The sequence below is a fragment of the Schistocerca piceifrons genome, chromosome X (genome assembly GCF_021461385.2).
Source record: "Schistocerca piceifrons isolate TAMUIC-IGC-003096 chromosome X, iqSchPice1.1, whole genome shotgun sequence".
NCBI classification, from domain to species: domain Eukaryota; kingdom Metazoa; phylum Arthropoda; class Insecta; order Orthoptera; family Acrididae; genus Schistocerca; species Schistocerca piceifrons.
Genome location: NC_060149.1, coordinates 427,573,166 through 427,591,038, shown reverse-complemented (window position 1 = coordinate 427,591,038; position 17,873 = coordinate 427,573,166). Strand labels below are relative to the sequence as shown.

Here is a 17,873-nt window from a genome sequence, read left to right as displayed (position 1 = left end):
ATTACAGGGGTGTGAGGCATGAGGTAAGGGATTGGGAGCAGGGGTTGCATAAGGGTTTACGAGTATATTGTGTAGGTTCGGAATACCACTGTTGGAGGGGTGGGAAGGATAGTGGACAGGACATTTCTCATTTCAGGGCACGACAAGAGGTAATGAAAACCCTGGCAGAGAATGTAATTCAGTTGCTCCAGTCCTGAGTGGTACTGAGTTATGAGGGGAATGCTCCTATGTGGCTGGACAGTGGGACTTTGGGAGGTGGTGGGAGACTGGAAAGATAAGGCACGGGAGATTTATTTTTGTACAGGGTTGGGAGGATAATTACAGTCAGTGACAACTTCAGTAAGACCCTTGATATATGTCGAGAGGGACTGCTCGCCACTGTAGATGCAGTGACCATGGGTGGCTACACTGTATGGAAGGAACTTCTTGGCATGGAACAGGTGGCAGCTTCAAAGTGGAGGTTTGCCAGTGGTTAGTAGGTTTGATATGGATGGAGGTACTGATGTAGCCATCTTTGAGGTGGAGGTCAACACCTAGGAAGGTGGTTTTTTGGGTTGAGTAGGACCAGGTGAAGCAAATGGGGGAGAAGTTGTTGTTGATTCTGGAGGAATGTGTGCAGGGTGTCCCCACCTTTGATCCAGATAGCAAAGATGTCATCAATGAATCTGAGCCAGATGAGGGGTTTAGGATTCTGGGTTTTTAGGAATGATTCATGTAGATGTCTCATGAATAGCTTGGCATAGGATGGTGCCATGCGGGTGCCCATAGCTGTACCCCGGGTTTGTTTGTAGGTAATGACTTCAAAGGAAAAGTAATTGTGGGTAAGGATATAGATAGTCATGGTGACTAGGAAGGAGGTTGTTGGTTTGGATTCTGTCGGGCATTGGGAAAGGTAGTGTTCAATAGTGGTAACGCCATAGGCATTAGGGATGTTAGTCTACAGGGAGGTGGCATCAATAATGATGAGCAGGCACTGTGTGGTAAAGGCAGAGGAACTGTGGAGAGTCTGTGGAGGAAATGGTTGGTATCTCTTACAACGGTGGTTTGAAAAGTTTTCAGAATCACCACAAGAGGTCAACACTAGCACGACGAGTTGTTCATGTGATATTCATTGGACTGTTGCCTGTAAACTCGTGCCACGTCAGTGCTCTTGGAAGAGAGTTATGGCGGTGACGTGGCTCTGTTGTTTTTTTGTCCTGTTCATCATATTCACCAGTTTGTCCAGATAATGTGGTAGTATGTGCCACTAGTTGTAAAACACATTTGGCATATACATTCATAGGCTTTTAATCTTTGAATATGCTGGAATATAAGATTTATTTGTATTTTTTTTTTTTTTTTTTTTTTTTTTGTATTGATATAATAATAAAAAACATACGTCTTTGAAAAACAATCTTTGAATAGCTGTGAACTCTTGCTGAAGTTGTGTGGAGTATCTGCTTAATATTAAGCTATTTCTCAATGGCCTAGGAATCCAAAAGCTGGTTCATAACGAACTAGTAAATAAATATTAGTATACAACGTGAATGTTGTATTAAAGTTTTTAGTTAAGAGAGAGTTATTCTTTATTGAAAGTGCCAATTATCATTGATTGAGTGTCCAACTCTACAAGTAAACCATTTTTAATTTCTGACATGCTTCATTATTCAATGTGTTGATAATAATAGAGCTTAGGCTTGACACAGTTTGAAAATTGTATTTATTAACACAGTATTTGGATGAGGCATATCTAAATAGCAGATATGACCAGAGAACCTGCATACAGTCATAGTGATGTTTGCTAATGTATTTGGTACACCACGTGGAAATGTATCTAGTACTGTATAACAGTATTGTATTTGAAATTGGTTTCTGTTTCAGGCTCTGGAGCTAGAAATTGATACGTATGGAGGCATAGTGAATGAAATGGGTCGAACAGCAACAGCTATGGTTAATTCACAGCATCCCGACTCCAAGGCAATTGCTAGTAAGCAACAAGCCTTACAGCAACAAATGAGAACACTGCAGCGCCTGGCTGCTACGCGACAGCAGCGCTTGATGGAGTCAATGTATCGCCACGAGTACTTCTTGGAGAGTGCTGCACTTGAGCAATGGATTCATGAGCAGGAGCAGACAGCATCTTCAGAAGATTATGGCCAGGATTATGAGCATTTGCTGGTTTGTGCATATTGTGTACTGTTCCCAATAATTTATAATGATATTGCTGGACATTATTAGAAGTGACTTTGAAAGATTTTGGTGTGTGTCTTGAGGGACAAACTGAGGATGTCTGTAAATCTGTCCATCAACACTACAGAGCATTGAAGTTATGGGGGGCCTAAGGCTAGGACTCACTTCAGCAGCAAACAAGTGCTTTTACACTGACATGTCTGCTACCACTGTGTAAAACAATCTCTGCGTTGGTGTTGCAACAAGTGTGGATGCATTCAGTGGCCTGTAATGGCCTCGTACACTGTCAGTTCTGTTGTGTAAAGTTCCACTTGTGGTACTTCAGTACACACACTTAATATATACTGCTGAAAGGGATGCCTAGCCATAGATCTTGTTGGCCTGTATAACTTCAACAATTCGTAGTGTGTCACTCTATGACATTTCCAGACATTGGTTCCTATCTTCAACTAGTTATGCAAAACACATTCTACATCTGTATCTCCATGCAGTTGATAAGAAGAACGATTGTTTATAAGCCTCCGTGTGAGCTTCAGTATCTCCAGTTAACTTCATGGTTTTTTCACAAGATATCCATCAGAAGAACCAATATATTGGTTGACTCTTCTAGGAACGTACATTTTTGGACTTTTAATAGTAAACCACACTGTGGTGTAGAATGTCTGTCTTGCAGTATCTGACACTGAATTTGGCTGAACATCTCCATGATGCTTTTGCTTATTCTAAATGAACCTGTACCAAAGTACACTGATTTTCTTTACATCATCTTTATTTCCTCCATCAATCCTATGTGGTATCTATCCCAGATTGATGAACAAGACTCAAGTATTGGTTGAATGAAGATTTTGTATGCTACCTGCTTTCTGGGTAGACTAAACTTTCTGAGGATTCTTCCAATGAATCTGTCTGGCACATGCAATTAGTTTCATGTGGTCACTCTACTTTGAATTGCTCTGTGTGCATACTCCTAGATATATTATGGATGTGACTGCTTCCAGTGATTGTTCTACAATCATGTAATCATAATGTAATGGGTCTTTCTGCCTATTTACGTGCAGTGTGCTAAATTTCTAAATTTATTTATGTTGAGGGTCAACTGCCAATACCTGCCCCTAATGTTAGTGTTGTGCAGGTCTTCCTGAATTTCACTACAGTTTTTTAACATTGCAAATTGTCTGTATGGAACAGCATCATCCACACAAAGCCTTGTGGAACTTCGATAATATGTACTAGGTCATTTAAATATATTGTGAAAGGTTATGGTCCTGTAACACTCCTTTTGTTCATGATTTTATATTATGGATGAATAGAGTGAACTGGATTTCACACAGCAGTTATTCTTGCAACCCATGTTGATTCCTACAGAGGAGATTTTTGGTCTCCAGAAATGTCATAATATGTGAGCATAAAACGTGTTCCAGAATTGTACAACAGACTGAAATCAAAGATATATGTCTATAGTTTTATGCTTCTGTTTGATGATCCACCTTGAAAATGGGGATGACGTGTGCTTTTTTTTTCCAATCACTAGGAATGTTTGTTCCTCCAGCAACTTAAGGTACACTGCTGCTAGAAGAGGAGCTAGTTCTTTCACATACTCTTAATTAGAATTGCATTGGTATTGGGACAGGTTCAGTGACCTCCTTCTGTTGAACGATTTCAGTTGCTTCTCTATCCCATGGTCAGTTACTTTTATATCTGTCATTGTGACATTTATGTGATGCTTTAAACTAAGACGTATGTTGTGATCCTCCTCAGTGAAACAGTTTTGGAAAAAGATATTTAGTATTTAGATCTTCTCTCGGTCATCATCAGTTTCAGTGCCATTATGCTCAATGTTTCTGGAAAGATGTCATTAATCCATTTTCTGATTTAACATAAGACCAGAACATTCTTAGAATGTTCTGTCAAGTTTGTTGATAGTATTTCTTTCAAATGCATTGAATGTATTGTGTATGGCTCTTGTAATGTTAATTTTGGCTTTGTTCAATTCTTGTTTGTCTGTGATGCTTTACCTTCGTTTACATTGCCGTGGGACACTCTTTGCTTTTGTAGTAGCATTCCAGCATGATTTTCAAACTATGGTGGATCTTTCCCATCCCTTTGCTTGGCACATACCAATATAACACATGTTGTGCAATACTGTTAATGTTGTTCATTGATGCTCATCATTGTCAGTGCTGGAGGTGAAATTTTTATGTTGACTGCTCAGTTAATCTGAAATTTGTTTCTTGACACTCTTGCTAAGCACAAATATCTTCCTACATTTCTTTGTATTCTTGTGTACATCCTTATACAGTGATGCTATAATGGTTTAATGATCAGCGATTCCCTGTTCTATGCTGGGTCAAAAAATTCACACATGTTGGTGACCAGGAGAACTAATATGTTATTTTCATGAGTGGATCCTCTTTTTAGCTGCTCAAGCTAATTTTCATATCAGACATTCAGAACTATTTCATTTGATTCTGTCCTTACTACGTACATTACTCACTTGAGTGTCTCAGTCTATAGCTGGTAAATTGAAATCTCCACATACCACATGGCCAAGAAATTTACATGAAATATTCTCCAAGTTTCCTCACAAATGTTCCAGCATTACTGCTCCTGAAAATGTTCTTGAAAATATTTTAAAAAAATAATGTGTCGGGTTAAAAGCTGTTCAGTTTTTGTCTGTGTAATCCAAAGATAAAATATCTTAGAAATGGGCATGTTACCCAAAGACTGTCAAATCATCCTCAGTTCAAGAAATAATTTTGAGTTTCATACACTATTAACACTGAAGACTTCAAAATTTCCAGTTACAGTACTTAACATAGATATTTTCATAAACCGTTTAAAAGTTTATACCTGAAAAATGTTGGTAAAGGAATTAAAATGTAAAAGATAAATTAAAAGAAAGGAAAATACTGAATTCACAGAGTTAATCGCTGTACAAAATTTTTATTGAAGTAGTACTGACAACCTGTAGAATAAATAATAGGAGACAGCTTTACAGTTTGGATAATGTAACTGTTGTGTAATGATATGTGAAATAAACTATAAGTGGCTCTGCATTAATTTCATCAATGTATGTAAACTAATGCAAATAATATGTAAAATAGTTTTCAGTATACATTGACATACGTACTGTGCATCAAATCAAGAGATACAAAAACTGTATGAAATGAGATAGATCACATTTCACAAAATTCGCATTTACAGATACTTGAATTCTTCTGCTACTTTCTGTACTGGTAATTAATTTTCCTTCACTACTAATTGAAGAACATTATTTTGTAGCTACTACAAAACAAGTTTGATGACTTCAAACACCGGATTGAGGCTGGGTCAGAAAGATTTAACCAGTGTGAAGAACTAGCAAGAAAACTTATTGTGAATGAAAGTCCATATATTGGTGATATTGAGAAACAGCTGGAGCATCTAGGGTATGTTTTCAAGTTTAATTTATTTCCCCCACTCTTCCCTTCTTGCTACCCACTATTCTTTCTCAGTACTTGTATGAGCAACAGCTGTATTACTTTAACTCTTTACTTATGATTTAGGTAGAAAGGTGACTATTTTTTAAAATTTTGTAGTTTGTTGCACATAAAACTCTTAACTATCTTGTAACTGCTCAAGAACCTGTACAAAAAATGCAGTTCTTACTGATTCATTTTGCAATTGTATATGTGACTGTGCAGTATTCACCATTCAATTCATTAAAAGAAACATCTTTCTCCTTTTGCTATGTAGAAATGTTGTGGATGGGGATGGTGCATCCAGATTCTTGAATATAGTAGTTATTTCTGATTTTATCATACTGTATATTCACTGTACATAGCATGCCATGGTGTAGTAGGTATAGAATTGATGTCATACTTGTAAATAAGCACAAAAAGTGTTTCATTTTAACTTAGTGAATTAACTTTACAAGGTTTAGAATGTGTGCTCATCACTTGTATTGTATTCAGGAATGTCCCATTTTTAATTTTAAAAGGACTGACATAAACCAAAATATGCTGCACTGTTTCATATACCTAAATTGATTTCATGTTTATTTATCACAGTAGTGAAAATATCAATACTTCTAGAATTAGTCCTTCACTCTGTAGTGGACTGTGTGCTGATGGGGAAACTTTCTGGTAGACTGACATTGTGAATGATGAATGAATGTGCGAGATGTACTGAAAGAAGTAAAGTTGAGAGAGCAGGTTGTGCGTAGTGTCTGTATAACTCAGTTGGTAAGAGCATTGTCTGTGAAAGGCAAGAGTCTGGGTGTAAGTCCCAGTCAGGGACACAGTTTTACTTTGGCAGGAAGTTTCATATTTATGCTTTTAATAACATGTGGAGTACACATTTGGAGATTTTTCTGTTATGATCACAGTTGCTCGTAAATGTAATTAGCTAATTACACAACTACCTTTGCATGTGCTTTAGGGAAAGATAGACAACAGTGTATGAACTGCAACATAGAGCTGTTTTATACTTGTATCTTCCTGCTTATACTGTAGTGAATTGAATTGAATTGAATTCAATTAGTGAATTGATTTCAATTGGAAATGGGAAAAGAACAGTTATCTGTTAGTTCTTCTATATAAAAGTAATAAAGTTTTTTCTCTCAAATAAATCAAACACAACTATTGAAAAGTATTAGCCATGAAAGTGCCCAGTCTGCCCCATCAGAGAATTAGAATCACGTTAAATGTGGCACCTGAATGACTTCATGTACACTCATGTGTAGTTTACTGAATGATAATTGCTTTGTGGGGACAGTGTGCTCCTGCTGCTGTGATGACTGAAATAGTTTGTTATGAACAGGATGGTGTCAGATCTGCTATTGGCAATCAGCATGACAATCAAACACACAATGGGGCTAGAGTGCAATATTAGTGTATCTAATCATGAGTTCTCAGTGGTTGTGCTACTCACGTGTAAAATTCCACAAAGATAACAGAACTTGCAAAAGGAAAAATAAGCAGTATTAGTGTATGTATGATTGACTTCATTGTAACTGATAAAGTTTTTGATACTATAGTTACCTATAAAATTATCGAAGTGAAGAAGTATTACTTTAATTTGGGCAGTTACAGTCATTTATAGCATTTCTGTACTTAAGGACAAAAGAAGAAGATTTTTTTTTATTGGTGTTAGGTACAGTATCTCTCAGATGTGTTGGGAAGACAGGAACTCTTTTTCCAATTTTTGAGTAAATCTTTATTGTGATAACCTTTATTGTAAACATAATTGAAGGAAAGGATATTACATGAAAAGTTCCTCACTCATTTCTGAAAATGAACTACAGCAGTTTAATAGACTACACATATACAGAGTAATTTAATCAGTCTGTCAATGAGTTGCATTAATTGTGATTCTTACCATGGTGATAAATATGTTGGTAAGAAATTAATTAAGTCTAGGCTTGTTACTGCCTTTGCCTTTCACTAATCAAGTAAATAATTATAAATATTTTTTTTTAATTTCTCTCCTTTCCACCCCCTTGGTAATTGTCTTACAATGATCTTCAGAAATGTGTGAGATTTGAAGGACATATTGTGTATTTACTAATTTTAGAGACTGAATGTGCTTGTGTATGTGCCTCTATCTCCTCATCTCATTACACCAGCGCATTCATTTGTTATGTGGTGTTATAAAGTATACTATTTCTTATTTTTCTATATATTTGTAGAAATCCACTCTAAATAGCATTATAATTGTGGAAAAAGCTTGTGTAGGTGGCTAAAGGCATTTATGTCCTCCTGCATTTATCTTGCCTTTCAATAAGGCAAGTTCATGCAATATGCACATGAAATGACTTTCTTGCATGATGTTTCAGATTTTGAATATTCTAATCTCATAAGTTTTCATACTTACTAACATATGTGTGTTGGTATGTGGTTGTTAGGTGGTTGTGGGTTTGCACTAACTTTGCATTAATATTTGTATAACAGTCAGACTGATGGTGGTAAGGGCCAGGATGACCCGGTGATGGAAGTGACAAGAAGGCATGCACATATTCGGTAAGGGGTGAAAATGTATAATTTTTCTTTTATAAATGTTTAGTTGTAGTATTGTAATCAGTGTATGAGAAGAATTGAAGGAATGTGGCTCTCAGAAGGTCCATCAAAAACCAGTTGTCAGTCATTTACATGATAACACTGAAGCTTAAGATGGTGAGTGAAATCAGTTGTGTCTTTTGTTGTAATTATTATGCCGCTTTTTGATTTCCTCAACAGCAGTTTGTTGTTTGGCGTACATTGTCTTTCAGTTGGAATGTCACTCAGTTTCTGTTGTTTTCTCTGGTACTAATTATTTTTATTTATCTGTTGCCTGTCCCTCATATCTTACTTTGAATTTGAAATTTCTTTTCCGTTGTGGTTTTTACTGCACTGCAAGTAAGTTATTGTTGCTGCATATATCAGTCTGATTACTTAATCTGATTTCTGTGTGTCTGTTAGACCATAATATAATCACTGTGATAGTGTCGTGTATCCCCTGGCAATGTATAAAGTCCTCTTGGGTGATTCTGAAATAATGTGTTTTTGAATACCAGATCTTTTTCTTTGCAGAAGTCAGTGTGTCTTCATCTTTAATTTCTAGTTCCTTATTCGTACCTTTCTGTCACTCCATCTTCTTGTATATCTGCTATCACATCATTCCAGTCATCCATAATATTAAGATCCTGTCAGTATTTCACATATTGCAGAATGACCTCAAGTTGGTAATAGACTACTTCAGTTTCATCATCACTAAGTCCAGATGTTGGCCCACATCCTTGGATGACAACTAAATTTACTGGTTATGCTTTCAGTTTAATTAGCATTATCCCATCACTGTACAGAAAGTAGGTTTTGACTCCCTCCCGCTCCCCAATTCCTTGGACAATACAACACCTACTCTAGTTATTTTGTTTTCATTGTCTGACTACATTACATGGAAACTGCCACTCTAGAAATCATCTTCCTGCTTAAATTTGCTCATTCCTAATATAACAACTTGTAGCCTACCTATTTAATGTCTTCTAGTTTGCCACAAACTCCCAGTGATTTAACATTTCACATTGCCACTTTCTTCTGGAGTTTATTCACTTTAATTTTATTCTTTTATCGGTAACTATTATTAATCCCTTCCGAGACTGTCCCTGCACAGGGATCAGAGTGAGAACTGTTTTACTCCAGAAAATTTAGTTCCAGAAGGATACATCACAGATGCAAATGATTTGCTGCAGTGAGATGGTTTATGTGGTTGCTTCCCCTTGCTTTCCACATTGCAGTGGGACAACCAAGTTGATGGTTTCCATCTGTGATTGGGTGTTTTTGCTCTGTAGCGGTTCAGACTTTGTCTTCACTTATAGTTAATACTAAAAGTGTTACTCTGTATTTGTAGGCTTGTTTATTTAAGGTTCTCCCTGAGTATTTCATTCCCTTATTACCACCCGTATTAGGGAGGTATTCTCATATCCACCACCAGGGAAGGTGCCTGATAGATGAGAAAACTAGGAAAACCCTACACAGGTAATTTTCTTTTTTTAAATTTTCTAACGTATTGTAACATCTCACAGTTAGATCCATTAACATGAAGAGAGCTCTTCATCTTTGCACTTCTCTTCATTATTGTATTTATGGCTGCTGCACATCCCCCAGTAATTCATTGTATGTTTTGATTAACTCCATTCCTATGAGATTCCAAAAGCAACCATAAAATTCTTTGGAGGAGCCATCTAAACAAGCTGATTTTTCTCTTAGCTGGTTTTTAAATTGTAGTATACACTGAGGTGACAAACGTCATGCAGTAGTGATACGTACATATGCAGATGGCAGTGCATTGGTGGAGCTATCATTTGCACTCAGTTGATTAATGTGAAAAGATTTCTGATGTAATAATGGTTGCCCAACTGGAATTAACAGACTGTGAACTTGGGGTGATAGTTTCAGCTAGATGCATAGGACATTCCATTTTGGAAATTGTTAAGGAATTGCATGCTCAAAGATCCACGGTGTCAAGAGCATGCCAAGAATACCAAATTTCAGTCATTCTCTCTCACCACAGACAATGTAGTGGCTGCAGCCTTCACTTAGTAGCTGAGAGGAGTGGCATTTGTATAGAGTTGTCAGTGCTAAAAAGCAACACTGTATGAAATAACTGCAGAAATCAATCTGGGACATAGCACAAATGTATCCATTAGGGCAGTATGACAATATTTGGCCTTAATGGGCTATGGCAACAGATGATCAAGGCGAATGTGTTGCTAACAGCATGATATTGCCTGCAGAGCCTGTTCTGGGCTCGTGACCATATCAGTTGGACCTTAGATGACTGAAAAACTGTGATCTGGTCAGATGAGTCCCGATTTCAGTTGGTGAGAGCTGATGGTAGGGTTAGAGTGAGGTCCATACCACACAAAGCCATGGACCCAAGTTGTCAACAAGGCACTGTGCAAACTGGTGGTGGCTCTGTAGTGATGTGGACTGTGTTTACATGGTCCATCTGAACTGAATATTGGCTGGAAATAGTTATGTTCACCTACTTGGAAACTCTTATCACTGACTCATGGACTTCATGTTCCTAAACAATGATGCAATTTTTTGAATGACAATGCACCATGTCACTAGGCCACAATTGTTTGCAATTGCTTTGAAGAACATTCTGGACAATTCGGGTGAATTATTTAATCACTCGTCAAACATTTGTGGGACATAATCGAGAAGTCGGTTCATGCACAAAATCCTGCACCAGCAACACTTTCACGGATATGGACAGCTGTAGAGGCAACATGACTCAATATTTGTGCATGGAACTTACAGCACCTTATTGAGTCCAGGCCACATCAAGCTGCTGCACTATGCTGGGCAAAAGGAGGAAGGTCCAACATGATATAGGAGGTATTCCATGACTTTTGTCACCTCAGTGTACATTTCTTCATCAGTAATGTTGGCTACGATGTCAGTGTTGTCATTCAGACTGACCATGAGTTGAATAGAAGGTAAAAGGACTCCACTTGTTGTCAAAACAGTTGCTGGCTCAGCATAAAAAGCTGTATAATACTGCACCATATACTTTTTGTGGCAGCTTGTTCATTGTATTCTTGGTCCCATTTGTCTTTGAGAGTAAGTAGTAACTTTTGTTTGCCTCTCTTGTCTTCTGATTATGTGGTATACAGATGTATTTTCTGCACAAGTTCAGTCAGAGAATGCACTTGAACTTTTGTTCCTTCTAGAGATTCTCACTAGGGCTGTGATTTTTCCTTCAGTATGTTTTATTCTAGAGCTGTATGCTATTGATCCCATGGAGTCATTTTGTAGTTTGCAGAGGCATAAAAAGTGATAGTGTAAGGTATGTTTTCTCCAAGATGCATTCATACAGTCATGTTGCATGATGCATATTTTTATGTGGGGTTTTGCAAACTGGTAGACATTACAATTCTTTATCCTTCAAAAGTGATGTTTAGTTGCCAAAGTAAGCTGGTATGGTTATATGGAATTCAAAGTTATCCAAGAAGTAAGAAAGCCAAATTTCAAAATCAGTTACATTGTGTATAGCCTTTTGTTACATACACCTTGTCTAATCTGCTTGTTGAAATACTGAATACATATGTGTATCCTTGAGCATGTGGATGGAGGTGGCACCAGGTATCTATTAAAGTTAAGAATTAGAACTCTGATATTCTTGAGGTAATATGCAGTTAAGATCACCACCTAAAATTACCTTCAAATGAGCATCCAGTATTAACTTGACAGTTTCATCATGGAACAGGTTGCTTTTCTCATTTTTCTTGATGGTTCTGGCGGAAGCATATACATTCGCAAGAAGCAGATCATATGTTTTTGCAGTTATTTCTCTTCTGGATTCAAAGATAATTTGTGCTGTACATGGCATGCCTTATTTGAACAATATTCCCATTCCATTCTTCACTAGATTGCATCATATCTGACTATATCCACTATTTTTGCCATACCTTTTTCTTGTATCATTGCTACGTCAATGTTGGCAGCAGGTAAATAGTCCTTTAAACATTGTAACTTTTTGTGGGGAAACAATCCTGTTTACATTTAGCATCACAGTTTTATGCACTTGTATTCTTCTACTCACACTTACCATCTTCAGACCATGCAGTCACCTTATCAGAAACATGGGATCCCCTGTTTCCATTGGTTCTTGGACTGGGGAGGTTAGTTTCTTATCTATGTTCATGTGTACACCTTTATGCAGCTTTTGAATGTCCCTCTTTCTAACTTCAGTCCCTGCAAACTTTCTGCTTCAGTCTTTTTTGAGAATCTTCTTGATGTGTTAAAGTTTTTGCTCTAGCTCCTGAATCTCTTCAGGGTTCTGTTTAAGTGTTTGCCATTTAGATTTCTCTGGCAGCTGCCTGAGTCTGTCTTTCTTGGTCACTCTGCAGTTATCATAATAGTGTGGTTTTCTGACTCAGTTTTTCAGTCTTCATCTATATCCACATGGCTACTGTGCAAATCACACTTAAGTGCCCTGGCAGATGGTTCATCGAACCATTCTATTGTTCCACTCACAAGCAACATATGGAAAAAACAAACACCTATATCTTACTGTGCAAGCTCTGATTACCATTATTTTATTATTATGATTGTTTCTACCTATTTTAAGTCAGTGTCAACAAAATATTTTTACATTCAGAGGATAAAGTTGGTGATTGAAAATTTGTGAGAAAATCTCACTGCAACGAGAAATGCCTGTGTTTTAATGATTCCTACCCTAAATGATGTATCATATCCTTGACATTATCTCCCCTATTTCTTGATAATACAATATGTGCTGCCCTTTGAACTTTCTCAATGTACTCCATTAATCCTATGTGGTGAGGATTCCACACCACACAGCAGTATTCCAAAAGAGGACAGACAAGCATAGTGTAGGCAGTATCTTTACTAGATCTATTGCATTTTCCAAGTGTTTTGCCAGTTAAGTGCAGTCTATGGTTTACCTTCCCTACAACATTTTCGATATATCCTTTCCAATTTAAATTGTTTGTAGTTGTAATTCCTAGGTACTTAGCTGAATTTACAGCTTTAAATCTTAATGATTTATCATGTAACTGAAGTTTAACAGATTCCTTTTAGCACTCACATGGATGACCTTGCACTTTTCATTATTTATGGTCAATTGCCAATTTTTCCACCATACAGATATATTATCTAAATAATTTTGCAGTTGGTTTTGATCTTCTGATGACTGTACTAGAAGATAAAGGACAGCACCATCTGCAAACAACCACAGATGGCTGCTCATATTGTTTCCTAAATCATTTTCATAGATAAGGGACAGCAGAGGGCCTGTAACACTACCTTGGCGAATGCAAAAAATCACTTCTGTTTTACTCTGTGACTTTCTGTAAATTAATACCAACTGTGATCTCTCTTGACAGGAAATCATCCGTCCAGTCGCATAACTGAGACGATATTCCATAAGCACGCAATCTGTTTACGAGCTGCTAGTTAGGTACAGTGTCAAAAGCCTTCTGGAAATCTGCAAATGTGGAATCAATTTGAAATTCCTTGTCGATACATTCGGCACTTCATGTGAGTTAAGAAGTAGTTATGTTTGACAAGAACAGTGTCTTCTAAATTTGTGTCGACAGTGTGTCAATAGACTGTTCTCTTTGAGGTAATTTACGAGGTTATTCATAATGGTCGAACACAATATGTGTTCCAAAATCTCTTGCTGTTATTAGAGGTTGTTTTCATGTAAGGAATTAGTTTGCTTTTAGTTTTATTGTTCTGGACTGGTTCTTGTGTAGTATCAGACTCACCTGCAGGAGAATTGGTTAGATTCTCATTATCTTTTGGAATCTGATGAGCTGAAACCATTGTGGTTGTCACAATTTCATTAGGTTCAGATGGCCTTAATTCTTTTGCATCGGTGATGACTGTATGGACTTCTTCATGGTTTGTAGGATTGTCCATATTTGTGTTGGCGCTGTGGGATCAGAACTTGTTAACTGCAGGCAGCCGCAGTGTAACTCACTGGTAGTGCATTCAGAGATCTTACTAGTCAGCAGCTGGGCCATGTGCCTCTGTAAATGTTCTATGTTGATATGGTTGGAAGATTCACATGCTACTAGGTCTGTGGCTGTCTGTTGTAATGATGTGTTTATAACTTCAGGTACTGATGTACAATGGCATATGCTTGTGCAAATTGACCTTTAATCATCTCATTGCATTTAGCACATGGGTTTATGTGCATTAAATCACCATTCAGTAATGTTACAGATAATTTTTCTGAGCAGGCTATCACTGCATGTCTCTCTTCCACTGTTACTTCGAATGGCAGTTTGAATGTCTTGATCCTCTGTATTCCAAACCTTGCATGGGCAGTGGTAACTTTACCCAAGTTTCCACCACAGTGGTTAAACCTCATAACTTCCCCATAAGACTCAAATATTTTTTCATGTAAGTCAGAATTCTTCAATTTGACAAAACAACGCTATTCAGTACTGAAAAGTGTCTTCCAGTAACATTCTTGAACTCATGTTTTACTACTTCCTCTAATCAACCTTCAATTACAGGTGCCTTGGGTTGGGCATAATTTTCATCAAATGAGAACTTAAGAATATCTATCGTGCTCAAGTGAGCTGTGGACCATCACTATATCATATTTCAAAATTCAGTTAACATAGAAGTTGCTGCAACACTGCAATAAGCTCTGCAAATTACCATGCTGAAACACGGTGGACTGCTGTGCACAGAAACCACTACACCTCTCCACAGCACTGAACCACCAAGCTGCCTAGTCATTACAGCCAAATAAAGAAAAGTGACATCATTGAATAATTTTGTTCAGGCTTTGGATCCCAGTTCGAAGAAATTATCACATATTATTTTCTAACTTTTATTGCATTTGCATGGAATTTGTAAGGGCCTTCGTATGTACTTTCACCAATTTTTTTCTCTTTTCTTTTTGTACTGTGTCTGAGCTTGCACTTTCAGAAATGTATAGAGTTACCGTCCTTCCCAAAATTTCCTGTGCTGTCCTTATTTCTTGACAAATTGTCCTGATATCTCCAAACATTCGCTGAGGATGGCGAAATGCCCCTCATTTCCATCTTATGTTATATGCTATTCATTTTCTTATATTTTATTTTTTTAGTTTATTTTTAACCTATCATGTGGCAGTATTATTAAAAGGATAGATTACTTTTTACCATATAGAAGAGACATTGAGTCACAGACAGGCGCAATGAAAAGGCTGCTATATTTTCAAGCTTACAGCCAAAAGACACACACACACACACACACACACACACACACACACACACACACACACACACGAGATAATGACCATGACTACTGTCTCTGGCTGCTGACACTGGACTGTGGACTGCAAGTGCGTCTGATGGGAGAATCAGTCAGTTGCAGTCCACAGTCCAGCATAAGTGGCCAGAGACAGTAGTTGTGGTCATGGTCTTGTGTGTATGTTTTGGCTGAAAGCTTAAATGCATAGCAGTCTTTTCATTGTGCCTTTCTTTAACTTAACATCTCCACTATACATTGAGTAGCATCATATCCTTTTCATAATATTGTTGTTTCCCCATTTTTGACTTTCCATTGTTTGATTTTAACTAATCATCTGACAGTACAGAAATGGATGCATGCAGTTTATGTATTAAACTGTAGCAATACGCACCACTATGTATTGTTACAGTTTAGTGCATTTTTAGTTCCAGTATTTGCAGCTTCAGTTTTGATGAATTGCATTTTAGTTTCTCCCATTAGGCTATGGGAAAATGAAAGGGCAAAGTAGGCAATCATTGTGGTCCAAAATTTGCCATTTGACACTGAAGACACAGCTTTCTTAACTCATACAATGTTAAAAAAATGTGAACTTGTTCAAAATAAATCATTGAAGACTTAAAATTGGTAACTACCTGTTGGTTAAAACAATTGCAGACATGCAAAAACAATTTTCAGGGCAGGTTTGCGTATTGCATTGTAATGCACAACTGGTGTTTTATGTTGGTGGATTGCACCACTTATACAATTAAAACACTATTCAGCCACAAATATCCATGCACTCAAACTAAATAAAATCAGTTATCATGTATGTAATTGTGCCACTGCCTATAAAAGAATTATTAATCCATGGACTAAAAGAAGCAAACTTTATTTCACATTTTTCTGGCCACACAGACTTCAGGCCAGTTCTTTATGGTATTGTAGTTCCTGCCATAAACATTCATCATCCACTTCTCTTCAAAACTTCTAATAATTGTGTTGATGTATAGGTTGCTGCCCCAGTAATGTTGTTAGTCTCCTCTTTTGTCCAAATAATTTAGCAGTGTCAGTTTATTTAAAAATTCATTCATATCCTAATTTCTCCCCATTTGTCTTTGATTTCTATGCAGTATCTGATAAGTCTTGATGTGCAGAAAGGGTGTGGGAGGGGTTGAAGTGTAACACTAATTTTGTTATGCACTTTTTTAAATGTTGAACCAAAGAGAGAAACTGGACATTAAGTATTTGTACAAAACCACATGGTGCTTTTTTTTACATGGTAACATAGATTCTATTATATTTGTAACATGCACTGACTGTGTCTATAATTAACTGTTGGTAAACAAACCTTGAACCAGTGAAACAAATGTAATTAGTAAAACAGTAATACCTGTGTAAATTATTCTGCGGCTATTGATTCGAAACACATTGCACCAAGTGATTGTATTCAAGCAGTGCATGAGTTGCACTTTGTTGCTATCTACAGCTCCACATAAATGTGTTGGCAGGGAATGCTGGCAGCACTTAATGGCACTTATTGAAAACCGTGAGCAGAGATTGCAGGCCGCAGGTGAGATCCATCGCTTCCATCGGGATGTGGCAGAGGCATTGTCAAGAATACAGGAGAAGAATGCTGCCTTGCCTGATGATCTTGGTAGAGATCTCAATTCTGTATTAGCACTTATTCGCAGGCATGAGAGTTTTGAGAATGATCTAGTAGCACTGGAAGCACAGTTGCAGGTTTGTTGCCTTAATATTTTTATAATGCTATGGTTGTAATGAGGTACTTTAGTTCTTTTGCTGATATTTTTATGGATTATATATATATTCTTACTTCTAAATATCACTAATTGTTATGCCTAGGTATCAGTAATTAATAAGAGAGAGAAATGAAAACTGAAATCCATGGAACTAACATGTATAATAATTATTTTTAAAAAAAATAATCATGTGATGGTGGTTATCTATTGTACCTCATATTATTGAACAGACTAACAATGTTTGTGTATGAAGAAGTGCAAAATACAGTATAAGGGAAAAAATGCGCCATGAAGGAATTACCTGAGTGGGATGAAAGTCAGTAGATGTGATGTAGATGTACAGAAAAACAAATGTTTACAATGTCAGAAGCATTGATTGATAGATTTGTTGGTCATCTTCCTGAGGGATATTGTGCCAGATTCTCTCCAATTAGCAAGTTAGATTGTCAAAATCCTGATGTGGTTGAAGGGCCCTGTCCATAAAGCTGGAAAATTTCTCAAATGAGAAGACATCTGGTGACGTTGCTGGTCAAGGTAGGGTCTTGCAATCACAAAGACAAGCAGTGCAAACTCTTGCATGTGTGGGTGAGCATTATCTTGGTGTAATGTAAGTCAATGATGGCATGCCATGAAGGGCAACAGAATGAGGTGTTGAATGTCATGAACTCTGTAATGGAGCCATGAATGACAACCAAAGGGGTCCTCCTACGATATGAAGTGGCAC

General features: G+C 37.2%; 1 protein-coding gene across 1 annotated transcript in view; it reads left to right on the top strand.

The window, feature by feature from the left end:
- The window catches only part of LOC124722947 (spectrin beta chain, non-erythrocytic 2), a 315,201-nt gene that overhangs the window by 172,789 nt on the left and 124,539 nt on the right, over positions 1-17,873 (top strand). The window contains exons 32-35 of the mRNA XM_047248111.1: positions 1,861-2,157; positions 5,452-5,597; positions 8,100-8,168; positions 16,898-17,129. Of these exons, the coding sequence (XP_047104067.1) occupies positions 1,861-2,157; positions 5,452-5,597; positions 8,100-8,168; positions 16,898-17,129 (744 nt within the window). The remainder of the gene's footprint in view (positions 1-1,860; positions 2,158-5,451; positions 5,598-8,099; positions 8,169-16,897; positions 17,130-17,873) is intronic.